A 21154-nucleotide genomic window follows, 5' to 3' on the forward strand; every position below is an offset into this window, starting at 1 on the left:
CGGAAGTTAGCTCGCTAGTTTCGCTAGTTACCTAAGCATGATATTGCATGTTCTGACTGAGAGATTTCTGAAAAAAATCAAACGTACAGCTCTGCTATCACTTCCAACATAAATGAAGACAGGAAACTAAACAGCAGTGACGTTTGTAGGGTTACTGAAGTTGGGCTAGCTGGTATATAATGATGTGCTACGTGATCGCTAGCGACACAGCTATGTTAGCATAACATAAACAGTGAAGCTGGAGGACGAACACTAACACTTTTCCACTTATAAAAGTTAACGTGAAGGTTCTTCATGGTTAGAGACAAATGCAATCGCATGGCAGGATGCTGTAAACGGACCAAACTTCAGTCAGGAGAACAACTAGGGTTGCCAACTCCCTGAAAAATAAATAAGGGACACCTCGTGGCCAGGGCCGGGCAACCCAGTTGTCTTCACCCTTCCCAGTGTGGTAGCTCTTTTTTTGTGTGTGAAATTATTTTTTAACCATTTGACTTGAACTTGATTTAAGCAGATGCATATTCTTTGTGATATGACCATATGGGAAACAAATGATCATTTAGCCATTTATTTTTAGCTCACAATGACAACATTAACACAGTAAAACAGGTCTCTTTCTTAAACAGAAGCCTGTCATGCTTAACTTTTGAGAATATAAGTAAATCTTTCTTTAAAAGAACTCTGTCCTACTTAACTTAAAATTATATAAATTAATAGAAAGCAATAGAACGAAAAATATTCTTGTAACAGTGCACATTTAGTGCATTTAGTACAGTTGGCTTCAGTTGAGGTATTATTTCAGCTTTTCTAAAGCTAATCAGCTGCTCCTGTTTGTAAACCCACTTGTTCCCATGATTACGTATCTTAACTCATCATCATTATTCATCTATGTATTACTTTTATGTATTTAGTGATCTATTTGTTGTAATCATCTATCCTTGCAGTTGTTTATTACACAAAATAAATTATATTATTACACTTCTGGCCACATAGCCCTGATATTCACTGCACATGCCCATATTAACCTTAACCAGAGGGTTTAAAAAAAACAAACCAGTGTTTACATACCATATCTGCTTCTGCCGTGGCCTGGCGGACAAAAAATTGGTAAAGGGTTCCCCGAGCTTTCATGCCCCTCATGTTCTTCATGTGCCCACCACTAGAAGCATGCCTATGGAAAAAGTGCGCCAGCACACAGTGCAGTGCGCTTTATAGTGCACTTTTCCAGCCAGGTGTTTTCCTTTTCCCATTCCTCCCTGTACTTTTGCAGCCTTTTTTTTTTCTTTCTCTGAGCGAACAAACATTGCTGCTCTAATGCTGGGCTCACACTGTGCGATTTTTGGCCCATTTTGAGCCGATTTTTGAGTCGTGCGACCGATTTGGTGATCAGCCCGATTTTGGCCTTCATCGTGCATCGTGTAGTATACGTGGGGTAACGAGAAGCGATTAACACCTCACGACCAGCTCCCGATCATCAATCGCTCGTGAGGGTGTCACTGCAGCTGCTCACGCGCAAACACGTAAACGTCGGTGAAAAAGACGTTGCAGCACGGCTGTGCAGCGTGTGATCTGGACACAAGCGATGGAGGCACAACTTGTAGAACTTTGGAAAGCTCATCCGAGCCTTTTCCATGTGGCATCACAAAATTATCACGACCACAACAACCGTGAAAATAGTTGGATTTACACTGTTGCTCAATCACAGCTGCCTGATCATGTTTTTCATTAGCAATTTAGCAAAGTTGATGTGGTGGTGTGTCTGTGTGAGTGAAAGACAGAGAGAGCGAGCGACAGATTTTCTGTTATAACCTTCATTTTATGGACGCACAGTGTGCCGTCCGAGACTTGCACCGCAGTGTCGGCGTTTGTTTCCCTGTTGGCCATGCTTGTTGTTGTGGTCATCGGTTGTCTTCCGGTATTTTCTCCGTAAGCGACCTTTCCTCAACCAATGAGATGAGCGGTAATCTGACTTGTCATACTCGTCATAAGTGTGCTGTCAGCTCATTGGTCACAAAGCAGGAGAGGGGCTGGGAATTATGTTTTCAAACAAAGTGTTAATTCCATTAAAAGTTATAGACTACTTTTGATTCTCACTGTATTACGGGACAAAGTGCGTCCCTTATTAGCTCAATACGGGACGTGTACTTTTGTTTCTAAATACGGGACGATTCCGTTTTTTAAGGGACGGTTGGAAACCCTAAGAACAACAAATATATTTGAAAATTTGCGATAATGATATAACTGACGATATAATTGATGCGAGACAAAATACAACTCCACAACATTACTAGCGCAAAAAGACAACCTTCCATTTATTTTCACTTAAACAAGAAGCTGGTTTTTATGTACATTAAAGCTTTGTAAAAATGTAACAGTGCAAATGCAAATTCCTTGCTGAAAGTTTAACCAAAAGGCATTTCCAGTAGAAATGGGCTGACATATCCTGAGCATAACCATGTATAATATCCACTGAAGTTAAAAAGAGGTGCTTTGCAACATTAAACTGCAGTGTGCAGTAAGTATTTTTCGGACCATAAGGTGCACAGGATTATAAGGCACATTAAGCGAAACAAAGCAGTCAGATAAATCAAACTTTATTAAACTCATTCTTCTTGCTTCCTCCACTTCTGTACCTTTGATTCATAAATGTTGATTTCTCTGGCAGCTGCTCTATTCCCATGTTGTTGCAGTATATTAATAACTAACCTCGTATTGTGGATGGATTATCTTAGTTGTTCTCCTGACTGAAGTTTGGTCCGTTTACAGCATCCTGCCATGCGATTGCATTTGTCTCTAACTATCAGGAACCTTAACATTAATTTTTATAAGTGGAAAAGTGGTAGTGTTCCTCCTCCAACTTCACTGTTTATGTTATGCTAACGTAGCTGTGTCGCTAGCGATCACGTAGCACATCATTATATACCAGCTAGCCCAACTTCAGTAACCCTACAAACGTCACTGCTGTTTAGTTTCCTGTCTTCATTCATGTTGGAAGTGATAGCAGAGCTGTACGTTTGAATTTTTTCAGAAATCTCTCAGTCAGAACATGCAATATCATGCTTAGGTAACTAGCGAAACTAGCGAGCTAACTTCTGCTAGCTTCCTGCTAACTTCTAACTCCATTAAATGTAATACATTTTGTTTTCATGGATGCCTGGAAGTTAAACTTCATAGATACACTTGGTAAAGCAGCAACGCTGATCGTTTTATTAAAGATGAAAGAATTTAGAGATTTTTTAACTCTCAGTGATGCTGCAGTGTTTGACCTGAAAAAGACGGAGTTTAGGACCCAGATTACTCCCAGATTTAAGAGCATCTTAGTCCGACAAATACAATAACGACGGCCGCTTGCATGTTCTGCAAAAAACCGTGCTTTGTCGTGTATCTGACGGACAAACACCAAACCAGTTCCACATCACTGAAGTTGCACCATTTTTACAAACCAATTCTGGTTCATCTGTTTCACTCAACAATTGGCCATGTGCGTATGAAAACAAAGGCACTGCGCATGCGCGTTTTACTCATATTCTATCTATATTCTATATTTCATTTTCCTATCGTTGCCTAACATTATACCGGTATTACCGTGAACGGTATAATATGGCCCAGCCCTAACAGCAACAGTGGTCTGTAAGATCACAGCTGACATCTCTTTGTCCTCAGCATTGTACACACCTTTGCTGCTCTGGACCAGCAAACTGCCAAAGCTTCTGCTTGTTCAGAGGCACTCACACTCACTAATTATCAGTTAATCAAGTGCATTTAATTAGCAGGACCTGGCAGCTACTTACTCTCTTTATTCCTATAGAAGCAATAAGGGAATTCTTGGTTTTTCATGTACTGCTTTTGCATTTTAGCTCAGTTTTTGATAAAGAAATACTGACATGCAGTAATTTGTCATGTTTTGTTATCTGAGGTTGCAGTTACCTCATTTTAAGACCAGCTAAGGACCAGATTATTTCTATTTTGTCTTTATAAGTAAGACATTATCATTTAATGATATAATTGAATGTCTTATTTAGTACATGTCTGAATGAAGCCGCTAGGATTCCCAACAAGACATGCTCTGCTGTTTGTTTAAATGATGTTTCTTGCTATTGCACAAAGATGGTACAGCTGAAACTTGCCTTTATCTTATTTCATTTCACTTGCTGTTTATTGTTGGGTTAATTCTTTTTTTGTCTATTGTCTTCTTTCACAGGTTGAAGCCATCCTGGTCAACATTTTTGGGGGCATTGTTAATTGTGCCATCATTGCCAACGGCATCACCAAAGCTTGCCGAGAGCTGGAGCTCAAAGTGCCGCTGGTGGTCAGGCTGGAAGGTAAAACAGCACTTGACACTCACCAACACTGGAACACATGCACAAAAGTTTTTGTTTTGCCTCTCTGACGCTGTTAGTAAGTCATCGGCAGTTGGCACTTCCAGTTAAACCAAACAGACTGCATCATTTCTCTTAGGCACATCTAGCCTCCAGCGAAAGAATTTCACATTAATGAGCATTTAATGATTGGGGGTTAATACGCTATAACATGCAACTAGGTTCACAGCTGTGTCGCTCGTCACAGTTGTTCACCTTGACCTGGCGCATGAGTAACATCATCATCATGTAAACACAAGTTCCTTTTGTCTTGCTTTTACATATATGTGTCAGTAAGTTTTATTTTTGAACTGTACCTAAAGTCTCCTTTGCTCAGGGTACAGCTGGTTCGAGTTTATATGGACTGAGAATATAGCTTGCAGTATCGTTTTATGAATATTTTCAATTTCAAAGGTACAAAGAAACTCATTCCCCACCTAGTTTTAAACTTTGGAGCCATTGTATTATTGCTGCTGTACTCTCAGGAGCATATCCATCTTCATTGTGGCCCAGTGTCCCAGAAAGAACAGCAGTGCATTTCTCATAGATGTCACATTCTGCTGCACCTGTCATTAGCAGCAGCCAGAATAACTGTAGAGACGGCACTGATTGGCTCACCTTTCACCTCTATATGCTAATAAAACCTGCTCAGCTGTGTGTGTTTGCCCGAGTGTGTGTGTGTGGGGAATGGCAGTGGTGACTCAGAGGCATAGGGCCAGTTGGTGGTTAGCTTAATTGTCAAGATCCTGCCGAGTGGTGTGTCCAGAGCACAGAGCAGGGGAGAGTGTGTGTGTGTTAGCGCTTAGCATTTCATGCTGTATGTCTGCACACATCTGCTATTTGTAGGTCAGGGCGTGTAAGCTGTTTCTAGAAGCCAACTGTGTGTCGAGGTGCTGTGCAGTAGTGAGGGCATGGTTGTTCAGAGCACGATGTAGTGTGAGAATTTTACTCTTAACTGTCATTTCCACTACTTTCCCCTAAAGTCGAATAAAAATGTCATGCAGGTATGTACATCTACCCCATGGCTGTAAAAACTTTGCGTCTGAACCAAAAATAATATTGTTGACTGGAGTTCAAACACCCCAAGTTCAAGATGCACATTTGTCTCTTTAGAATACACAACTACAGAACAAACTAGACTGGCAATCTGCACGGATCCTTAATTATCCACCACACATTTCTGATAGTAGCCATAATTCAATATGACTCTCAGACAGTCCAGAAAGTCACTTCTGTTGGATGCCGGATGGTCCAAACACGTCACCCTGACCGAGGCCTAATCCAAGCCTTAGTTGTGGGTCATTACATCCTGGGCTGCAGTCTTGTGGAGAGGATTGGCTCTGAATCAATCAGCTCAGCTTGCTAGGCTGTCTGCCGGGCATTGAAAACGGCCCAACGTTCTTCAACAGGATCAGAATGGATTAACAGGCACACTTTTAATTGGAAAGGCCCTAAAGAGCCAGGGTTGATTGCACTGGCAGAGAATTATGTGCTCCCATATGTGGGGAAGAGAGGCCATGTGGTCTAGTTCTTGATAGAGTTGTGTTAGTTGATAGAGTATGCATGAAGTGTTTGATGTGGGCTGATTGAGTTGATCTAAAACAGTCTGTAATTATCATCGCTAGCACTTAGACTCATCTGGTGAAAACTGAGCAGAGAACACGCAGACACACTGTCGTTATTGAAGGTATAGAAAGGAAGCGATACCTAAGGAGGTGCTGTACTGCCCTCTTTGGCTACAGTGTGCGCATGGTCATCCTGTGTTTCTCTGCAGGTTTGTCTGCCTCTTAAAAAACCTTTGGCATCCAAGAAAAAGGTGACTACATTCATTTAACTCTGTTCTGAGGTGTCCCCCAACTCTCTGTCAAAGAGTGGAGAATGTTCTGCTTGAGCAAGATTTGAAGGCCCTGTTTCAATGGATGTTTCAATGGATGCATATCCACATACATAAATATAGAGTAATATACATTCACACACTGGTTGATTTGGGGGGGGGGGGGGTTCTGTCTTTGATTTCACATATATTACACATTTTTTCATTTTTGTAGTGCTTTTTAAAAATAGCTATTAACTTACCCTCACATAGTGTAAATCTCGCTATTTGCCTCTCACAAAGAATCTGACAAGAATTGATTAAATCATGAGAATGAATGTCATGCACATTATACAAGTATGCAAATAGGGAACAGTGTTAAGATACTAAGATACTCTCTGTTAGAGTTAGCACTGATGAAAACATGAAATCTGGTGGTGCAGTAAGCTGCTCTTAAATAACAGATAATACAAAAAACTGAATAAAAAATGTAATGTGTTATGTTTGTTTTAATCATGTAGACCAGGGGTCGGCAACCTTTCTAATGGCGAGTGCCATTTAAAATTTCCTCAGAAGTCAGTGTGCCATATGATTGCATTAGCAATAAATTTAATAACGCTCTATATGAACAGTTACACAATATATAGACCCACTTTATAGAATTATATTTGTTTACAGATTTTGGCAGCTATCAGTGAATAGTTATCAGATATTTTGAAACAAAAAAAAAGAAAAAGACACTTTTTATCCATAACAGCACATGAACTGTACAACAGAAAATACAAATGCTATTTATGGTCTCCTCACAACAATGATAAGAAAAATAAACTAAGCCAATGTGGCATGTCTGTTAATACAGAGACACACATGTTAATGTGATCTCTGGTCTCCCACTCAGAGACACAGGTCTTCGAGTGTCCAGCATTCAGACGGCTACCTGAGGACTAATGTGAGAGGAAATCTGCGCACACAGATATGTACAGCCAAATACTGTCAATAAGGCCTCTGCAATGTTCTGAAGACAGTTAAACTTCTCAGGTAGTGATGTCCAGCAGGTGAAAATGCAAGCTCCATGAACACGCACAGCTGTGGATTCCAGCTACGTCGATGTCGCATTAACTGGCATCAACTCAGCCAGTTAATGTGAGACAAATCCAGCTGCTCATTAAAGATTTCTGGTTTGATCAGAAAAGAAAACATTGGTCCAAACACCTGAGAGCACCACTGGTGCGGCCATTTATTTTTTGATGCATCTTCTCAGATTAATTCACTGCGTGTCGTGTCCACGGCTGGACTGGGACAAAAAATCAGCCCGGGCATTTTGACTACAGACCGGCCCACCAGGTATTAAAGCCATAAAGCCTTTGAATGAAAACAAACGCTGTTGTGACAGTGATGTACAGTCTTGTTGGTATATGCATGATTTCTGTAAATTTTACATCAGATAAAAACTGTGGTTGTAAGCTTCAGATAATTATTTAATAACAGCCAGACATTTTAAATGAGAATAAGAAAGTAAAGTATTTCCTTGTGCCCCCCTTTCCCTCTTAATGCCCTACCTGGGCCCCTGGCAAAACTTTGGTAGATCCGCCCCTGCACAGTTACCAGCTGTCAGCTACTTAGAAAAGGATCCTGGTGTTATTTGTCTCTCAGAAACAGTTCATAACTTCCCTTCAACTCATTCATGTCACCTAAAAGGTAAACCTGTTTCTCCATCACCTGTTCAGCTCTGATGATTCAGTAAGGACATCTCCTGGTTTCATCTTCATGTTTCCCTCTCACCAGATATACAAACCGATATCATGACCAGCAGCTTTTACAGCTGTGGCTCCAGCAAACATCAGCTGATACTAGAAATTAATATTAAATAAATTCTAACAACAGCTGATCAAGCTTAAACATGCTGCTGTTGTTTAGCGCGAAATCCGCTGGTTTCTTCTTTCTGGCGCAAAGTGGAAGATAAACAAACAAGAGAGGAAAGCCGATCAGCTGATCATTGATCAGTTTCATGATTGAAGTAGAAACAGGAGAGGGAGGGGGAGAGAATGAGAGAAGAAGAGGCAGTTGTGCAGCAAAGACACAGAATAACTCCAGCTTTGTGTCTTTTTTTCCCCATTCTAGCTGAAGTCCGGGACAAACTGCGTCCCCTCTCAGCTCAATACGAAACATGTAATATTTTCTCTGAATGAGGGACCATTCCATTTTTTAAGGAGCCGTTGGCAACTCTAATAACTAACCTTATGAATAAAATAAAGTTCACTTTAGTTCAGTAACATCATAGCACCCACCCAGCTGTATATAAACTCCGTCATGCTAGCTCACGCAGAACGAGTTATTGTAACTGACTGTAAAAAGTCAGCACAACGAAAATAAACTCCACCTAAACTTGGTTTATATCTGACCCAGACAGACTGCAGGTCATAACTTCATACCTGAAGTTCAGTTCACCTGACACTCGGACCGGCGGCCGCCTCGGGTCCCTCCTCCTCCTGCCTCCCCTTTCTCTCATCCACCTGTTGGCCTCCACCACTTGCTAATGTTACTGAATCTGTGGAAGCTACGCCATAGCCACCACCAAACAACTGAGTTATTTTTACACACCGGCCACATCTGGCCAATCCAACACCTTTCATTGTTTATACCGTTACAAAAAATAAAAAATCATCGGGTCCCGAGCAAATGCCCGGTATGCCCAATGGCCAGTCCAGCTATGGTCGTGCTATCAGTTAACCCTTCGCGTCCCAACCGTGGCACGCCTGCCCAGGGTTGCCGACCCCTGATGTAGACTGTCTGGTTGGGGCTGGGTTAAGAGTTGAGTGAGTATGACAACATGCAGTCAGTTAAATAGTTTTCTTTTGGGGGGAGGGTGTATACATCAGCTGCCTGTAGTTCATCTGGCTGGTCTTGAGGCAGAGCGCCCTTCTTTGTTTTAAACTGCTTTTACTAAGTGAGTTACTGGACTGTAGCATTGTGACATTTATGCAGATTCCCAACACAAAAAGTTAATGATACAGATTATAATGTATGTTAGGACAGTGGCACGAAACAAAAACAGACTAAAATGTTAACTTTTGGTTTGCCATGAGATTTCCTGACAACTGCAATGACATACATACAGTTTACATACATAATTATTTGCTTTATTTGTACTGAGCTTGTGTCTAATTTAAATAAATAAGTCCTCTAAGAACTTCTTTCACAGCGTACCCCAGTATCTTCAGACAGCTGACAGATGGTGGGAATTATGTTAGTGTGACACATCAAAAGCTCTCATTGACAGCCAGGAGATTATTACGTGGGGAACTAATCACTTTCTAGTGTGAAGCAAACCATAACTCACCAGCAGTGCAGACAAGCCACCAACTCAGGAAACCTGAAAAAAACTGTCAGTGGACAGTCTTGCAGAAGCTGCCCGTCTAATTGCCACGTATTAATGACAATTGTAATATTTAAAAGGGAAAAGAAATATCCAGACACACACAGCCTTACACTGACAATCACTCAGTCACCACATGATTAATTAACCGGTTGGCTTGACTGTGAGAGAAGGTGAAGGGGTTTCCATTTTTTGTTGTGGCAAAGATTTTACCAACAGCAGGCGAAAGAGTTCATTTATCAAGCTCTACATCTTTTTGTTTCCCTTATCTTCTCCTGCTAAGGAAACAGTCTTTATCGTGTCCTTGACACATAAGGAACCTTTACAACTTCAGACTTCCTTTGTATGTGTGACTCTACGGCAACGTGTCCTTCTCTCAGATGACAGCAACGCTAAGCACAGCTTGTTAGGACAAAGCTGCTCACAAATGTAGGATTTGCAGCATCAAGAAAGCTCCTCCAGCACAAGTCTTTGGCACAGCCCCAACCCTTATTATCCCACTGAAGCCTAGTGGCCTGTAAGTCACACGTTAAGGCGTCATTTTTCACAGTAGTCACAGGTACGCTAGTTAATTGCCACATAAATGTGAAAATATTGTGTTGTGATGCTTGCCACCTGCTGAATGCTCTTATGTTGTTTTCTTTGTTAAATGCTGAATCTAATTTAAAATCCTTCTCTTCATGTACAAGGTCTAGAATAATCAGGTCCCATCTTATATTAAAGACCTCACAGTACCACTTTGCCCCATTAGAGCACTTTAGTCTCAGACTGCGGGTTTATTTGCAGTTTCTAGGATATTTACAAGCAGAATGGGAGGCAGAGTCTTCAGTTTTCAGGCCTCTCTTCTGTGGAATCAGCTCCCAGTTTGGGTTATGGAGACAGACAGCCTCTAGTGTTAAGTTTAGGCTTAAAACTTTCCCTTTTGATCAAACATATAGGGAGGACTGGATCAGGTGACTCTGAATCCTCCTTAAGTTACTCTGCAATAGGCCTAGGCTGCTGGGAGATTCCCATGATCACTCGTCTCCTTTCATAAGTAGTGTTCATAAGCTACTCTGTATTTAGTCATTAGTTATTATTAATCCCAGGCTCTCCTCCGAACTCATTGGTGTGGTCTTTCTCCCCTTAGCCCAACCTAGTCATGGCAGATGGCTGCCCCTCCCTGAGCCTGGTTCTGCTGGAAGTTTCTTCCTGTTAAAAGGGAGTTTTTCCTTCCCACTGTCACAACCTTCTTCCTCTAAGGGGTTGTCTAGCTGTTGGGGTTTTCTCTGTATTACTCTAAGGTCTTTAAATTACATTATAAAGCGCCTGGAGGCCACTGTGGTTATGATTTGGTGCTATATAAATAAAGTTGAATTGAACCTAATTAAATTCGGGGGGTTTTGTCGGTTTTTGATTGGATTGAGCACTTTTGAAAAGTGAATTAAAGTTTGATTGAATTTTCAGGAGTTGATTGTTAATAAAGAAAAAAGTTCAGACTAGCAAGTTAGTGTTCTGTGACATTTCTCAGTAATTAACAGGTCAGTTGGACTAATGATCGAGGTCTGGAGAATACGTGTTGTGATGAATTTCTGCAGAAATCTATATTTTTGCCTTCTCTAATGTTCATTTCTTATATTTAATCATATAGATTTAAAACAATCATCTTGCTTTGGTTATTTGTGCATGCTGACTGTGTGCGTTGATGCCCTCTCCAGACTGTGAGTAGGTCTCTGGCAGCACCTAGTGGCTGCAGGTGAACACACACATATCCCCATTCTCCAGTTATACCCTACACTCACACACATATACTCCACACATGCCTTAGTAATTCTGTATCCAGCTGAGCTCAGCCCTTGCTGATGCTGCTGGCGTGAGCTATCAGTGCTCCCTACTGCTCACAGTGGAACTGCAGTCAGCTCTCACCCATACTTGTGCAGAAAAAGACTCCCACAAATGCACGACTCCAACACGACGTGTGATTCTTCCACCACACATGTCCTGAGTAACACACAGATGCTGCACAATCTAAATAATACACTGAATACTCCTGCTGGTCATGAATATGTATCAGCTTGGGGAGAAAAAAATGCATGTTTACTTTTTGTTCCTGTATACACTTTCCATAGGCATATTTGTCTTTCAGAATACCTGCTGCATTATGTATTTGCTGGGGGCCCATATGGCTGCTTCCACTTTCGTCAGTTTTATCTTGTGCCGTTTGAACTTTGTTGTGCTGCAGCTTTGTTTTAATCTTGTGACAGATAAACCTGTCAGTACACAAGCATAGATCCATCAATCTCAGTGAAGTTTGCGGATTAGCCTGTTGAATGTAAAGCATACAGTACTGCACCGCTCTTCTCGCTGCGTGTCCGAATCGAGACGCACACAGTCGCACGGAGAATATCCGCTGTTTGATGTGAAAACGACTTGAGACATCCGATCCCCTGTTTATGCAGCAGAGCAAGAGCTCTTCCTGCTCTTATTCTAATTAATTGCATTGCCGAATTGATTGTTTGGAGTGCGAGCCTGCAGAAATGTGTTTGGAATTACTTATTATACGGCTGGACAAAAGAGATGAAATATTAGGCGTTAAGTGGCAGTGGTAATAGAATTCCTCATGAAAGGTCTATTGATCAGGGTGGCCCGGCCTCTGGAGAATTCACATATCATGCAGTCTTAATTACACGGCAGCCACGAGAGCGAAGGTCAACCTGTGAGCGTCTGAGCATGCACAAACACTCGCACATCGACTCGTTTAACACCCGAGCGAATACAGGGAGACACTAATATACAGAGAATCTCAACACACCCTTTGTCCATATACAGCAAACGTAACGTGTAAAGTCACAATAAAGTGTTTTTCCAGAACCTTTTTTAGAGACTTTTTCAAATGTTGTTTGTTTGAATTTGAAGTAAGAAAAGATCAGACAGGAGTGATCGTCAGTTGAAGTGTTCAGCATGGACACAGAGAGGTGCGTCAAAATGTAATAAATGAGATCTGAAATCTGATTAAGAAAAACAAACAAATGCAAGTAGTTCAGGGGGAAAAAAAGATAATTAAATGTTTCAGCAGCGTGCTGAGTCTTTGATGGCACATCAGACAGATTCAGTTTTTGTTCTTCATGTGTCGAATCAGTAAATGCCACATAAACAGCTGGCTTTTGTTGTTTTTAGCTGCAAGGGGCCAATTTTGCTTCATTTGACCTTTTGCTCTGCTGCCCCACCAGCACCACCACCTCGTTCACTCCCTCTCTCTTGCTCTCATCCACTCCCCTTCCTGCGTCCCTCCGTCCGCTGAGGCGCCCCCTGCCCTGTGTTGTGACAGGCTTGTCAGGCTTGCATTTGGCCGAGCGGTGTGCAGTGCTGGGAGGCAGCCAGCTCAGTGCGTAGAGCCTCGGGGTTGCACAGAGTATCTCCGAGTGTCTTCCTCTTTCTCTCTCTCTGGTTGGTTGTGGGCCTACTGGGGGCACAGGCATCACCGTATCACCCAGCACCTGCTACCCCTGACCTCACTACAGCTGGGGGAGCTGACACACACACACGCGCGCACACAAATTGCCCTTTTGCCCGTTGTTCACACTCTACGACGTTCGGATCAGCAGTTGCATGTGCCACCATTGACCCATGACTCCATCTGTCTGTGTGGATTGATTCCTCCAGAGGAACTCTTCGTCTTTCACACAGTGTGGTTTTTAACATCCGTGCAGATGGCAGATCAGGTTCACCCTTGTTTAGCCATTTTTGTAATGTTGGTTGTCGCCTGTTGTAACACTGTTTTTCTTCCCTTTTTTTTGCCCCTTTTCAGGGACCAACGTCCACGAGGCTAAAAGGATTCTGACCGAGAGCGGCCTGCCCATCTTGGCAGCAGATGACCTGGATGATGCCGCCAAGAAAGCGGTGGCAGCCATCAAGAAATAGAGAATCCTGCAGGACGTCTCATTCCAGCCTCAGCACAGCACCATCAGCCTTTTCTTCCACATGCAGACCTCCAAAACCTTGAGCCTTTGCGTGCATTTCTCACTTTAAATGCCAACTGAGATCCAGATCACGAGCACTTACAGGATTCTGCCATTACACTGGTTTCCTCTCTGCAGATCAGATCAGCTGCAGTTTCTTTAATCATTAAAATGTGCATTAGTTAGGAAGAACCACTGACATATTCAGGCTAACATATTGAAAGGACACCCAACACTTTGTCCATTCCATTAGCTTTCTTGTCTTTATTTTTCAGCAAAATATGAAGTGGGAAAGACATTTTCCATCTTCACATCCCATCCACTGAGTTGTTGCCATGTTATCGCACACCATTCATAAGCTGTGATATCATTCAGTGGTACTTGCTGAAACCGAGATGAATGGAAGCTGTAAACACTTTCTTACTTCGTCCACGTTGGTTACCAAGCCTGGTCTGCGTTTCAAATGAAGTAGATGGCGTACTCACTCTGAATTTGTGCATCATGTCTTATTTATAAAGTGCTACTATGAGACGTCCATTATCTGCTCTAATCCTGTGCCTGTCCAGTGAAAGCTAATGAGGCATCACAGGTGTCGAGAAAATGAATAATTAAAAGCAAAGAATTTTACTTTTTTATAATCATGAATGGATGTTGACAGGATGTCTGAAATACAATGAGAAAATGCAATTTGTGACATTAAACAAAAAATGTTTTAAAAACTACACTTTAGTGTGTTGAATTTGTCCGGCCCATATCGGAGTATCCTGATGGAGGAAAAACTGGCAGAAGGTGGAAAGTAAGGCGGAAAAAGAAATTCTGCTGAATTTCCCGGGTATTTCTGAAGGAAGCACACTCCCAGAATAAATGTGATGTCAGTGAGGAGAGCAGATCCTCAGCAGTTTGCAGTTTTCTTAACACTATTGACTGCATGAGCACATATTTTGCAAATGTTTTTCCAAGTAAATCAAGCTGCTTCTTCAATGGGCAAGTATTTTTTTTTTTCCAACAAGGGAAAAAGAGACTTGGATGTAATTTATAGTGAAAAGTTTTAATATAGGCAGTTTTTTTTTTCATTCTTGTAATAGATCTCCCTTTTTCTTTTCAGGAGGATGACACAGATGTAGACATCTCAAAAACTCATGTATCAAATATGACACAGAAGGGATTAAGGGGTTAAGCGATCCAGAGGCCAAAGCTCATCTTTGTGTTGAAGTGTCAGTTGTCTAAAGATATTTAGTTTCTTAAGATTTCTACCATATATTTTCAGGTCTTCTTTCTTAAATGTTTAGAATTTTACGTTTAGAACGTATAAATGTTACGTTTATTATTTTTCCATTCTTCAGTAGTTCAATAAATCAGGATTTTGACAGAGCTCAGAAACTGTTTGTTACAGATTCCATGGTAACTGTAAAACTAAAGTCACTAGAAACGCCCTCATGTGTATCCAAAAATATAGTCTACATGATATCATTTAAATCTTTTTTTGTTTCTTTGCCATTTTCTTTTTGAACAACCCTGCCTTCTTTCTTGCTTTTCGTCTGCACATCAGTGTACGCGTACACTTAAACTCCTCAAATCATCCACCTGCAGTCTTCTAATGAAATTCAAGTGTACGTCGTCCCAGGAGAGACTTGAAAAGAGTGATTGTCCTTCATAGGGCCCGTGTGAGCGCTACAGAAAGTTGACTGAGACCTCTTCCTGTCAGACACACTGACTGTGTGATGGATTATCTGTCAGGCAATCTGAGAGGGCTCACAGGATCGACTGCCACCTCCAGGAAAGACGCACGCAGAGAGCACTTTTCTCGTCCTGCCTGCACCGGAGAAGAACACCAAGTGTGACTCAAACTGAAGCTTTTCTCTACAGCACTTTTTTTTTTCTTGGGCAAAGTCAGGAGGACTCCAGAAGGGCCTCTTGGAAACTGCTGCCATAGCTACACGTCTTTGTGACATGTTTATTGACAGGCTATATTTAGAAACAAAAAAAAGATGTTGCCTAACTACTGAAATTTCTTTTCACTGTATTAATTCTTAGCATCCCTATCGCTGAGAGTCATCTCACAGCACAAACTCGGAGCTCTGAGGCTCTGTGCTGCATCGTGCCAGCCAGCCAAGCCGTAAAAATGGGCTGAAGGGTTCAATAATTGCCTTATTTCATGCTCTTCCCTCCGTGTGTCAGAAATATCCCCGCTGATGGATTGGACGGAGGAATTTAAGGCTTGTTAAAGCGGGCTTCTTGAGCCCTGATATTGTTTAATTCAGTGTCAAGCTGGAGGTCACAACGGAATGTGCACACTGATTTACTGGGCAAAATTAGTGCCGCTCCTTCATATAAATATAGATGAGGGGGGAAAGAAGCTTTGGAGGTCAGTCTGACGACTTCTATCGTGTAGCCCGCTGCTTTTAACTCTGCTAATACCTCCGGAGGTGGGAGACACGGGGGTGTTGTTGTAAATGACCCTTTGGATGGGCTGCTCCTTTAATTAAGCTGAATTATTATGCCGCGGGAGTTTTATTTTCCCGCTCTCGGTGGCTGGCTTTATTTGCCTCTGTAATTGTCCAGTTTGCTTTCTCAAAACAGGGCAGATTTGTTATGTGCTTTCTGAACTGATGTCAGGATGGTAATTGCCACTTTACCAAAGCTGCTTTCAGTGTTTAAGCGTGTTGGGGGAAAAGCGTCCACTCGTGAAAAGCGTTCTTTCTGACAACCGGGTCAAGGCCGTCTCTGAGGAAGTATTGGATATTTATTGAGTAATTTGGAAGCGGCAACTATGAACATATTAGTTCATAAAAAAGCAATAGTGGGATGAATTGCCTCCGGCTATTGTACTTCATTTTTCAGGGACAAGGGGTTGCTCAATATTTACAATTTTCTGCCTGTGAATCTGTCGACCAAGCGGTGGATAGATGAGGACAATGAGCCTGTGTGTGTGTGTGTGTGTGTGTGTCAATTGATTGTTATATCAGTTCCTGTAAGTGCTGTGAACACATGTTTATGCATGAGCTCTAAAAACCGCCAAGGTAGCTCTGCTCTGTGGGATCATACAAACACACAAACATTGTTTTCCTTTTCTCGGTCATGGAAATGCCAAGTGAGATGGAAGGTCGGGCCTCGCCCTCTCCACGGCCATTATTGTCTTACCAAAACCCTGAAATCATAAAAAAATAGCTGTCGACAGATTTTATGGAGCAAAAGCAATACAGCGAGGTAAAAACGTCAAGTGAAGGAGGAGCCTTGGCTGGCAGCAGCGTGCTTTGTTACAGCGCCGCTGTAGAAGTCCTCAGATTTGGCCTTGGCTCACAGATGAGCAGAAAAATCCATTTCCCCTCTCTCCAAACTGTTGTCAGTGTGTCTGTAATGGAAGGACTTAGAATCGATTTAAATTACCTTGGCTGTCTCGAGAAATTGAGCGAAGAGGAGGCAGATTTAAAAAGTTGCAATAAGCAACACTCCTCTTTCCATGACAATCTCTTGTTTTCAGCCTGTCTCCCAGCTGCTTCCACAATCAATACAATTTCTGCATCTCTTTCAGTTTCCAAAGTTTAAACACGCAAGATAATTTTTTGGGGGGATGTTTCCTGTTGATTTGGACCAAAGCATTTTAAACTTCCTTTCCATCCATCAAACACCAATTTGCTCCCTCAGTTTTTTGTCATCTGACCCTCTAACCTGATTTATAATAGTTTTGCTTAAAACCTACTGCCCTCTGTCTTTGTTGACTTTCTCCTTTGGTTCCCTTTTCTTTTTTTACATTTCTAATCAACCTTATTACTTCCAGGTAGTGCAGTGGGGCCGTGGTTAGCACTGTTCCCACACAGCAAGAAAGTCCTGGGTTCAAAGTCTAGGCCGGGGCCTTTCTGTGTGGGTTCTCTCTGGGCGCTCCAGCTTCCCTCCAGTCCAAAGACGTACTTGAGGTTAGGTTAATATGAGATTTTAAATTGTCTGTAGGTGATCATTACTTCTCTCCCTTCTTCTTTGTTTATCTATTCAGGCTTTGTCCTCTCTAATTTTTCCTTCATTCTTACTCCTCCCATCTTCATCTATTGTTTTTTGTTTTGCTTTGTTCTCCATCCAGAGGTATGTCATCCTCTTTACGTCAGGTCAGGATGGGCATATGACATGAAATTCTGCTTGTGGTTGAACCCTAAGTTCTGATGTAGGGGAGCAGTGGGGGGAAATTACGTAATTAGAAATACACTCCCTGGAATCACACGGGTGCTCTGATAGACTGAGCTCTGGTAACTGTGGAGGCCATTTGAGTTCAGTGAAGTCATTGCACTGTTCAAGACATCAGTTTGAAATGATTTGAGTTTTGTGACTCAATGTGTTATCCTGCTAGAAGGATTGACATGGTCAGTAATAATGCTCAGGTAGGCTGTGGCATTTAAGCAATGTTCAGTTGCTACTAAAAGGCCCAAAATGAGTCAAGAAAATAACCCACACACAATTACACCATCACCAATGGCCTGAAAGATGAGAATATTAAAAGAAGCATGTGTGCAGGCGGGACCGTGTGGTGAATAACTGTGTCCAAGGCATCAGCTGCAAGCACAGTCAGGCTGCTGCACATGAAAACTGAACTCGCTTGACAGTATTTTGTATTTTACTGCCTACAAAATTGAATTAGTTATTAGCTGAAGTTAGTGCAAAAAACGGTTCCAGGTGGTTCTACCTCAGCACCTTCACTCTTCCATCCTTCCCTCTACATTTCAAAAACATATGAAATCCCTTCCAAACCATTTTTGCACATGCTTTAAACTGCAGTCCTGATCAGAGTTGCAAAGATGCACTCAGTCTGGAAACTCTGGCATCTCAAATGAGACTTCAAAGTGTTTTCTGTGTCGCTCGCAGTGCAGCATACAGTGATCAGATCAAATCAATAGTGCTGAGCAGAATCCATGAAGGACAGCATGGAGAACAACGGTGGGTTAACAGATGTCCAAATACATTATTTTGTAGCACTTTGAGGTGAGATGTCAATACAGGAAAAGCTAGAAGGAAAGCCACATCACCATCATACCTACGTGCTGACTGATGGCTTAACAAGGTCCTCAAAGCTTCTGTAATTACAGAGTGCAATACAAACAGCAGGAACAGACAAAGGGAGGCAGGGTACATAAACTACATAAACGCTGCATAAACCTGCTTTCTTTTTCTCATCTCTATTCTGACTTATAAACCTTCCCCTCAACGCATCCTCATTTTTTGGTAAGCGTCCTACGTCATCAACAAGCCAGCATCAAGTGTGTCAGTGTGGAAAAGAAATCTACTCCTGCAGTGGGTGTAGTTAAAAGCTCATTTAGTTGACCTCTGAAAAAGCTTCCACCGCTTAATTAAAACGGAGGCAACAGTTTCAGATTGCTCCCAAGTTATCCTGGTGGAGCGCTCAGCAGGTGTTCACCTGACACTCTCAGGCGCTCAGTTTTCCCACAATGCCATGCTTTGAGGCCGTTCTTTACTGCACTTCTTGCATTTTCCTTATCTTTCTTCATATGGCTGAAGGTGTGTATGCTGATGAACATTAAGTACACACCCAGTGACGTGATCTGTCTCCGTTCATCGTACTGGTTGCAGTGTGTTTGCACACACCCCTCGGGGCGAAGGTGACTTTGGCAGTTAATAGGTGTAACGTTAGCTTTGCCGTCTCATGCTCAGGCTGAATATATGAAATGTGTGTGTTCGTGTGTGTGTCGAGCGTTATCACCATCAAATGATTCTGCCCACAACGCGCGCTGAACGGGGGGCACCAAAGGAAAGTGGCCCGTCACCTGTGATTTTGGCAACGATATAAAGCAGAGCAGTACCAGCAAAATGAAGGCCGCTCTCACAAATCCAGCTATGAAGAGAAACGGTAAATAAGGTAATGAGGTTTAGTAAGTGTGCTAGATGTGCCTTGTGGAGGATGCAGCGGAAGCCTGAATAGGTCTGATTGTGTTTATTCTTATGTTTGCTCTGTGGATGTGTGTCAGAATCCACAGGAACATCAAATTGGTGCATATTTGCACCTGTGTTTGTATGTGTGTGTGTTTATTCACTGTGGGAAGATTTGATGAGGCATTTGTGTAGGGAAATGTGCTTGAAGGTTTGTTTGTGTTCAGGGTTGCGAGTGAATTGCTTTCTGTAAAAAAGTAAACTCGTGACGGTTTAGTGCACGTCAGCCTGGAGTATTTAAATCATATGGTAGCGATTAGCATGATATGAATCCGCTGACTAATTGTAAACTTTGCCTCACCTTTGTTTACCTGCTGCTGTTTTGCTGAGTACACAGGCTCGCTGCATTCACGCTGGACTGCGCATTCATTAGTGGGAGCTCAAACTGTAGAGCACAGCCATCTTCTTCTTTTCTTGACTGCTTACCAGCCTCCGTGGAGCAGTTTGGGATTAAAAGCCTTGATCGTAAACATATTAATGGCATTTGGTCAAGATGGTGCTTACTAGAGCTGTGCAGGAGGTACACACTCTTGGTTCTGTCTTATATATAAATAGCCCTGAAGGCACAAAAGCGATCTCTCCACTAAGGCGTGCAGTTCTAAAAGTATAGTTGTTACACACAGAGTAATAAAAGAAAGAACTAATCTTCATTTTATCTGCCCAAGTGTATTTGTGCTGGAAAATCAGACACTCACTTTGTAATGTGCACCTGTTCAATTGCGCTTTAACACAAATACCTAATCAGTCAATCACATGGCAGCAATTAAGTGCATTTAGGCACAAGGACATGATCAAGACGACCTCATCAGAATGGGGGACAAAGGTGATTTAAGGGACTTTGAATGTTTCTGAAAATGCTGATCTACTGAGATTTTCCTGCACAACTATCTCTGGAGAGAAAATATCAATTGAACAGCAGTTCTCTGGGTAAAAATGATTTCTCGTTGTCAGTGTCCAGAGGAGAATGGCCAGATGCCTCCGAGCTGATAGGAAGGCAAGACTAACTGAAACAACCACTTTACAAGCAAGGTATGCAGAAGAGCATCTCTGAAAATGCAACACGTTGAACCTTGAAGTGGACTGTTTGCAGCAGCAGAAGACCACTCTGTGTATCACTCCTGCCAGCTGAGAACAAGAAACCGAGGCTACAGTTTTTGCATGGGGTCACTAAATTTGGACCACAGAAATGTTGCTGGATCTAACAAGCTTTCATTTCAGACAGTTGGATTGAAGGGCCAGAATCATCCGGCCAAGCATCCACCCATCCATCCATCCCCTGGATAATGCACCACATCACAAACTGGTTTCTTGAACTTGATAATTCTCTTAATAATTAATTAACTTAATAATTTCCCTGTATTTTAACTGCCTCTACAATCACCAGATCCTTGTGTAAAGGTGCTTTAACCTTTGGTGGAATGAAAGATTCTCGTCATGGATGTGCAGCCAACAAATCTGCAGCAACTGTGCGATGCTATCATATCAGTACAGACCGAAATCTCCAAGGGAGATTTCTAGCACCTGGCATCTGTGCCACAAAAAATTAAAACGCCAAGACATCAATATACTACTCAGTATATTAGTCATCTGACAATCAATCAAAACCTTTGAAAAAAGTTCAGGAAATTTCCTCCTGAGAATCTGCAAATCATGCGCAACAATGTGTGTGAGAAAAAGACGTAGTTTAGGAAAGAAAGCGGAGCCTACTTTCCCTAGATGAACACATTACCTACATCCA

General features: G+C 42.1%; 1 protein-coding gene across 1 annotated transcript in view; it reads left to right on the forward strand.

Moving 5' to 3' along the window:
- Positions 1-14207, forward strand: part of suclg2 (succinate-CoA ligase GDP-forming subunit beta) — a 100743-nt gene extending 86536 nt beyond the window's left edge. The window contains exons 10-11 of the mRNA XM_085273315.1: positions 4202-4322; positions 13335-14207. Of these exons, the coding sequence (XP_085129441.1) occupies positions 4202-4322; positions 13335-13447 (234 nt within the window). The 3' untranslated portion in view covers positions 13448-14207. The remainder of the gene's footprint in view (positions 1-4201; positions 4323-13334) is intronic.
- The last annotated feature ends 6947 nt before the right edge of the window (positions 14208-21154 follow it).

Source organism: Mchenga conophoros, linkage group LG5, assembly GCF_057382185.1.
Source record: "Mchenga conophoros isolate Kocher_MC1m ecotype Shallow Benthic linkage group LG5, M_conophoros_male_GT1.1, whole genome shotgun sequence".
Classification (NCBI taxonomy): Eukaryota; Metazoa; Chordata; class Actinopteri; order Cichliformes; family Cichlidae; genus Mchenga; species Mchenga conophoros.